Source organism: Haplochromis burtoni, unplaced genomic scaffold (genome assembly GCF_018398535.1).
Source record: "Haplochromis burtoni strain Fernald_Lab_line unplaced genomic scaffold, NCSU_Asbu1 Contig_2307, whole genome shotgun sequence".
NCBI lineage: Eukaryota > Metazoa > Chordata > Actinopteri > Cichliformes > Cichlidae > Haplochromis > Haplochromis burtoni.
Window position 1 is genome coordinate 1 of NW_024584668.1, and position 8,406 is coordinate 8,406.

At 42.6% G+C, this 8,406-nt stretch overlaps 1 protein-coding gene across 1 annotated transcript; it reads right to left on the reverse strand.

Annotated features, from left to right (window-relative positions):
- Window positions 1-898: 898 nt before the first annotated feature.
- On the reverse strand, window positions 899-6,678 carry LOC102288569 (E3 ubiquitin-protein ligase RNF31; the record flags this gene model as incomplete). The annotated part of the gene is given in 3 exon segments (XM_014331554.1): window positions 899-1,067; window positions 1,431-1,614; window positions 6,622-6,678. Coding segments are annotated over 3 exon segments (410 nt in total), but the record flags the coding sequence as incomplete, so codon positions are not given.
- Between the last annotated feature and the right edge of the window lie 1,728 nt (window positions 6,679-8,406).

Here is an 8,406-nt window from a genome sequence, read left to right on the forward strand (position 1 = left end):
ATCCCATGGGGAATGGGAGCAGTAACAAAGGTGTTGCGTTTATATTTTTGTTGGGTGTAAATAAAACTAAAACAGTGGTTTAGTGTTCAGGTAATGATAAATAAATAAACTTAACGGTGACATTTAGCGGTGATCAAGTACTTAAGGATGAATGGAGGATTTGATTGCAGACTGCATGAGAGCTGTTGTGGTGAGGGGAAAATGAGGTTGGAAGAGTGAGTTAACAGGTTAATGTATGCGTGTTAAAAAAACCAACAAAGAAAATAAAAAAGAGAGAAAGAGAGTGATGAAAGCAAAGAAAATAAAAGTGTGGAAGTGTGAGTGAGTATTTGTCTCCGACTGGGGAAGCAGTGATAGCAGAGGTCACCTTCTTCCCCTGCTGGACACAAAAAGAAAACATGATTTGGAGTGTGGTGGATGAAAATAATTAACAACAACATTAAGAAGGTTTTTGTGTTCGCGGTTAAAAACAAATAAAATTTCACCGTTGGGGTTTAAAGTCAGTAGAGTTCAAAACAAAATAAGTAGAGATGTGTTGCTTTAGGAGTGATGAAAAAATCTGGAGTCACAGTGACTAATGAAAGTCTCTCCGTCTGTCGTTTACAGGTGGGGAACGGACCTGGATCAATTCTCCACGGGCAGCAGTCGGAAGGAAATTATAGGTTGAAATCCTTAGAAACAAAATAAAAACACTCAGCCAGAATTTTTGTTGAATTGTTTTGCAGCTCCACATAATTTGTGTTGACCCACTATGGACTTTCAGTCGTATGTCTCTTCCTCAAAATTCGAACTGCGACAATATATATATATACATACACACATATATAGTTGTAAATTCTGAGGATTACTGCACCCTTGTAAGACAAAGTATATTTTGCCAAGAACTGCTTATCCTGACCCTTCATTGCTCCTGTTTTTGGATGAAGTTGATGACGTGACAGCTGTTCGATGGTGGTTGGCTCTCTCAGGGTAGGAGTGATACAGTCTGTCACAGTCTGAGCACAGCCCCTGGAGGCAGGTGAGGCAGTGGGCTGAGATGCGAAATATTCCACAAATAGCGCAGTTCTCTGTGAAACAAAACAACAATGACACAACACTGCTTTCTGCTATAATTTGTACCCACTCACAGCAAAGATTCATCATTGTTTTGCAATGTAGCACATGATACGCTGTTAAATCTAGACTTAGAAAGTGTAAAAATACAACGTAAAAATTCATAATAATTGGAATCTTTCCTTCCAGAAGTTGAGGCTCAATTCGCACATCTGGCCTTCAGGGTAAATGGACTGCTTTTCTAGGCCTACAGACTGAAGCTATATTTCCAAATCATATGTCACACACTCACATCCACATTATGATGACACATTGATGGAAGTTGAGTGTCTTTAGCATCAAGACTGAGGACGTCAGACATCAATTTGTCAGCTAACCTGTATGTTTGCTTGAGAAGGTGGAAAAGACCTGAATGGACCTGAGGCTTTGGTTGTTGGCAGAGAGCGAGTGGCTACGGTTGCTCTCCCTGGAGGATCGACGGTATAGGGAAAAAGCTAGAGACTTGGTCTGGCTGTCTGCATGGCGTGACGAGATCACAGCATCAGTGTTGAGTCCCACATCCTAAGAAAAGAGAAAAGTGGCTGAAGGCTGGCTTTAAAACTAGAGCTGGTTCACTGATGGTCTGATAGTATATTAATATCAACATGGCTTCATTAAAAATGCAATCATAAAGACAACGTATGTAGATAATAAGAGGAGGCCAATAAAGCTGGAAATCTGAAAGTCTCTATTTAAACTGTGGATGTATGGACAGAATTCCTCCCCTCACTTGTGAACAAGACCCCAAGTTTGTCTAGGGAGCTTGGGAAGAAAAGCGTCTGGAAGTTTCTTGAAGATGTTTCAGCTCTCATCCGAGAAGCTTCTTCAGTTCTAAGAGGAGTTGGCGGAGAGTCACAGATTTTTAGCCCTACTGGGAGTGTCTCTAAGAGGGCCGTGGATCCCGTATTGTTCCTCTGCCTAATGATGGTCGTTCATCTTTGAACAGAGGCTTACGACACCAACTGTCTGTCATTTCGTATTATAGCCCACTCACATCTTGGGCCATTTCATCTCAGTACCACAATAGGGTGGGACAGGGTCTCACAATGGGTTCACCTGAAACCTTGGTTAAAATGCAGGAGTTAACAGACACCCATTTTGACACCTTGGCTCGTGTGATTAGGCAGAGGTGGTCCTCGGGGGTGGGGGGGTCCTCGACCCTCTTGGGGATACTCCCAATAGGTCTTAAAAATCTGGGACTTTCCACCAAATGCTCTTAGAACTGAAGAAGCTTCTCGATGAGAGGTGAAACATCTTCAAGAAACTTAAAGAAGTCCAGACGCTTTTCTTTCCAACATACCACGATGACCTGGATGACTGAGAACCTTCACAGACAAGACCCCAAGATGCCTAAACTCTCTCATTTGGGGCAGCAAGTCCCTGCCCTGGCTAATTCTAATGCTAATTCTCATATCGAACACTATCGAAGCTGAAAATCTCCACTTGAGAAAGCCAAAAAAGCCAACTGTTTCAAAACCACAAAAGAGCAAAATAATTATTAATTGTGGACTATAAACATTAGGTCACTCTGTTTCCATTTGTAAAAAAATTAACAATTGATCAAAACCTGGTTACAGGAGCAGGTATTAAGGTTCAACATACCCAAGTCAGTCAAAATATTGGTAAAGTTTATTTGAAGGTTTATTTGAAGAGTGTAAGTCAGCATTTAAAGGCAAGAGTGAAACTAATGACTAATCTGACAGAGGACTCATCTCTGTGCTTGTCCTGTTAGACAAACGTATAGCCACATCGACCCACAGTACAATTACACCCAGCCCGAATAATTATATTATATCATTTCAATAATTTCAAATGTCAATTATTAATGGCCTGTTGGTATATGGCATCCGAATCTTCAGCCCTGCTGAGAATCTATGTAGCCGGGGTCAGACTTCATTTTCATGAGCACACAATGCGGCCAATCACATTAAAAAGACTGACTGGGATCATACCACGATGTGAAAGAAGGAAGGTGGGCAGACGTCCTGGAGACAGCAAGTGTAGCGGTACAGGCTGGGTACGCCGAGAGACATGGGAGAGGGATTTGAATGCAAGCATCTCAGGGAAAAATGAGCAGCATCTGGCCGCATTTCAATGATACTGGAGACTACAAAGCTGAGTGCAGAATTTATAAAATTAGGAGCTGGCTTAAGTAATACATGTTTTTATTTCCACCGTGGAGGACAAAAAGGTGTCAAAGTTGCCGGGCCTTAAACCTCCTGTGTGTTCAAGGCTTTTATGAAAACACTGAATAAAAATTGCTTCTGTGAAAAAAATCAAAATTTACAGTTCAGTATTCAATATTACATAAACTACATACAAAGTGTCTTTGATTGGCAGAGATGCAGAAATGTGTGCATGTACCACAGAGCCATGGCTCAGTGTCCTAGTATCTAAGTACTCCGACTTCAATGTGTTCATGAAGCCATTTACAATTCTTGTTTGAGCTGCTGCTCACCACAAGCAAGCGCAGGCATACATTTTGGACTTTTCACAAGTCTTACAGCTTTTCCTACTGATAAAAACTTCCCTTATAGCCATGCATACTACACAAAGTAATTAAGCAATAAACAGTAAAATAACAGAAACCTTCCTGTTTCTATTTTCTACTACAGAAATTTTAGTTTTGATTAGTAAGGTACCAACCTTAGGATTAGTAGATGACCTGATCTACCTCCTGAGTTACAGCCAGGCCTTAAAAATCTGACAAATATGGTGTCTAATCAGGATGGCATTAACTTGGATTCTAGTAACACTGTGAGGAATCCTGGAGTAGTTTTGACCAGGATATGTCCTTCAATGTGAACATTAAACAAATATGTAGGACTGCTTTCTTTAATCAGCACAGGGCAGGGATAGCTCAGTAGGTAGAGTGGTGGCCCTCAATCCATTTTGGACAGAGAGGACAGATGGTTTGAAAGAGGAGTGAAAGAAGCATCTATGTCCACTGTGAGCGACCATCTTTGAACAGAGGCGGGGCTTACGACACCAACTCTCTGCCATCTATAATCCAGTTCTGAGATCCCTTCCCAGACGCCTTAACGCCCACTCACATCCTGGGCCAGCTGACCTCAGGAATTCGCATGATAAGGTGGGGCCAGGTTTCACAATGAGCTCACCCGAAACTCTGGCTGATTGGGACCCACACCCAGTTTCACACCTTGGCTCAGGCGATTAGAGGATCATCAGGGGTCCTTTTGTCCCTCTGTGGGGGGAAACTCCCACTAGGTTTATATCTGGGACTCTCCACCATTTGACCTTAGAACTGAAGAAGCTTCTCGGATGAGAGGTGAAACGTCTTCAAGCAACTTAAAGAAGTCCAGACACTTTTCTTTGTAAGCTCCTTTGACTACGATGACCTGGATGACTGAGAACCTTCACAGACAAAGAGGGAGCATATTTCACCCATACTGGCTTCTCTTCGATGGCTCCCTGTTACATCAAGAATTGAATTTAACCCTTGTGTTGTCCTTGGGACATTTTTGTCCCTGAGGTGTAAGGAAATCGGGGGGACATTATGAGGGTTACATTCACCACACGTGAATTTGTTTAGTATGTAAAAGATGGATGAAGCCACTGTGATGTCATCCAGTGGTCTTTGGACTGTTTGTTTTATGGAGATAACTGTTTAATCTCAGTTTGCTGCTTCATTTGGTCCCATTTCATTAACCCTCACAATGTCCTCCTGATTTCCATACACTTGTGGTCCTCAGGGACAAAAGGACAACACAGGGGTTAAGTAAATAAGTGATTTATTAAACGATGAAATACAGATTTAAACAGTTTAGTGGGGATGGGATAAAGTAAAGAGATGCACCTGAATCTAGGCGAGTGGCTCCAGCAGATCCCAGGAACAACATCTGAGATCTCTGTCCACAAGAGCACAGTCCATTAACAGCAAAGATACTGCTCAGGACCCTCAAGCTCCCAGGCCTCTCGGAAAGGACCCCCAAAAGACCAAAGGATAGATAGAATGTATATAAAAAGCATGACATTAAGAAGTGCAAGTTGAAATTGCAGGAAGTAATTTCAACATTAGTGGATGGAGACAGGGTGGGTTTAATGTGTGTGGGAGCAGAGGGTCTCTGAGGTGTGCTTATTGTTGTTGGTGACTGTGATTATTATTATTTTAATGTGAGAAAGTGGTTTATGGAAGTTATATAGTGATGTATTAGCAAATGTGAGGAGTTCAAGAGATTAAAAAGAAGTAGCTGGTTCCTTATCACAGCATGAAGCGCTCCCAGTATGGAAAGTCATCATGTTTATAGAGGGTCATCTATTCTATAGGGAGTGCATAGTGTGGCGTAGGTCAGCACAAGCTTAACTAAAAGGTCACGAGCAGCCTCTCCTCCAGTTTATTCCTCTTTAAAACACCTCATACCTATATACAGACAAATGGAAAAACTTCTAAACCGCAGGTTAAAGTAGTAAGGACTGGACCAAGGAGGAATTACAAGCCTGCTACGCCTACACAGCCTGGAGTGTTTTTGAAGCTGCAACCAAGAGGGGGGGGACCAGAAACCAGAGGTCCAGAAACAAGCTGAGCAAGGAGATCAGGGTAACTAAAGGAGTTACAGTGAAAAGCTAGAAAACAGCTTCTTAGCTAATGACCGTGCATCAGCTTTAAGAGTTGTGAGAGTGCCTGTGCTGTATATATGTATGATCTATAGCAATCAGAAATATTGTGTGAAGGCCAAGAAAAATGCCCGAACAATGTTTTTTCCCAAGTGGATCATCACGGCTTTTGCCTTCCTTCTATCTTAGTCCTGAGTCTGTTGACTCAGTGGTTTTGATTATTATTATCTTATGTTTCAGGTTAATTCTTAAGGCTTTCTTGTTCTTAGGGTTTGGTTTCTGTTTTGTATTTTGAGCGCCTTTGGTTCTGTGTCTCTGTGCCTGCCCTGGTCCCACGTCTGTGTTCCCTCCTTGTTGCCATGTCTGATGTCTTTGCGTTAGTCTTACGTGTCTTGAGTTGAGTCTGCGTTGATTCCTGTGTCTCGTTAGCTTTGATTTGTACCTGCTGTGTTATCACCTGTTCCCCATCCTCTTGTTGTCCGTCTGTATTTAAACCATGTGGTTCTCTCTGTCTGTGCCACATCGTCAACGTCCTCCATGTTCTGGTGAAGTTCTAGTTCCCAGTTCTGCTCTCCTAGTCTATGCTTCCTAGTTCTAGTTTCCTGAGTCTAGTTAGTTTTAGTTTGTGTTTGAGGTTCTTCGTTTGTTTTTTGTAAAGTTTACTTCTAACAAAGAGTGAGTCCACATCCTGCCCACACACAGCACTAGCCTGACACCTTCCTTCTTTCACATAATGGTATGATCCCAGTCATGACCTGCTCCAAATGACATGGCTCGTGCTTTCTTGGCATATATAATTTTTGATCACTGCTTGTTTGAATCCGAATTATTAAGCTTCGTTTCAGCATAACTGTGGTCAGCACAGTAGCGAGCTCTTTTTGATGACACCGGTTTTATTTCCTGCAGTTTGAGAGCCACCAGTTTAACCACTTAAATGTAAGAGAAGAGACTCACCTTGTGTCTGAGTGTAGGAATGATTCTCTCATAGAATTCAGGATGGGGATGAGCCTCCTGAGATCAAACCAAACAAGTCATAATTAATGAAAAAACTACAGTGCATGTACAGTACACACACACACACACACACACACACACACACACACACACACACACATATATATGTTTGCAATAGCTTGATATTTGAAAGTATGTCCTGTTAATATATCTCTCCCAAAGATGGAACATTCATTCTCCTATCTGATGACGAGCCACTCTCCATGCTGCATCATAATTGACTCGTGTTCCTCAAACCAAACATCATAAAAGGAGTTGAGCGGTTCATTTCATCCACAGAGTTGCTTCACTTGATGCAGTCAGTATAAAGTCCTCCAGGAAGTGATGGTGATGAGTCAACAACTAAGTTATATTTCTTTTTCTTGTTTTGAAGCGTTGGCCATAATTGCTGTTGCTGGGAAATGTGATGCCAAGATTGATGGATATACTTCTGCTCTTTTATAAGGTAATTCAAATATTAAGGTGGTTATAATAATTTGTTACGTCATCTTCATAGCTATATACACTGTCACCACCAAAAAAAGGTCACAAACTTTAATATTTCGTTGGACCGCCTTTAGCTGTGATTACGGCACGCATTCGCTATGGCATTGTCTCCATAAGCTTCTGCACTGTTACAAGATTTATTTCCATCTATAATTTTTCACCAAGAACTGCTTTGCTTTGAGGATGATAGAGTCTGACTGCTGCGCAAAGCCTTCTCCAGCACATCCCAAAGATTCTCAATGGGGTAAAGGTCTGGATTCTGTGGTGGCCAATCTATGTGTGAAAATAATGTCTCATGCTCCCAGAACCATCTTTCACAATTTGAGCCCGATGAATCCTGGCATTGTCATCTTGGAATATGCCCGTGCCATCAGGAAAGAGTATAGTATAGTCAGTATATTCAGGTAGTCAGCTGACCTGTTTTGGAGCACATCGTGGCTCAAGAGTTGGGAGTTCGCCTTGTAATCGGAAGGTTGCCGGTTCGAGCCCCGGCTTGGACAGTCTCGGTCGTTGTGTCCTTGGGCAAGACACTTCACCCGTTGCCTACTGGTGGTGGTCAGAGGGCCCGGTGGCGCCAGTGTCCGGCAGCCTCGCCTCTGTCAGGCACCCCAGGGTGGCTGTGGCTACAATGTAGCTTGCCATCACCAGTGTGAGAATGGGTGGATGACTGAGTAGTGTAAAGCGCTTTGGGGTCCTTAAAGCGCTATATAAATACAGGCCATTTACCACATACTGTTGGTGAACCTCGACCTGACCAACCAGACCCCGATCATAGCACTGCCCCCACAGGCTTGTACAGTAGACACCAGGCATGATGGGTGCATCACTTCATCTGCCTCTCTTCTTACCCTGATGTGTCCATCACTCTGAAACAAGGTAAATCTGGACTCATCAGACCATATGACCTTCTTCCATTGCTCCAGAGTCCAACCTTTATGCCCCCTAGCAAAGGGAAGCCTTTTTTTCCGGTTTGCCTCACTGATTAGTTTTTTCTAGGCTACACAGCTGTTCAGGTCCCAATCCCTTGAGTTCCCTTCGCATTGTGCGCGTGGAAATGTCTTACTTTCACTATTAATCATAGCCCTGAGTTCTATGTGTTGTTTTTCTTTGATTTGACTTGAACGTGTAAGTGATCATGATCATTCAGGATTTTTTTCCGGCCACATTTCTTCTTCTAAGACGATGGGTCCCCACTATCCTTCCACTTTTTTTATAATGCGTTGGACAGTTCTTAACCCA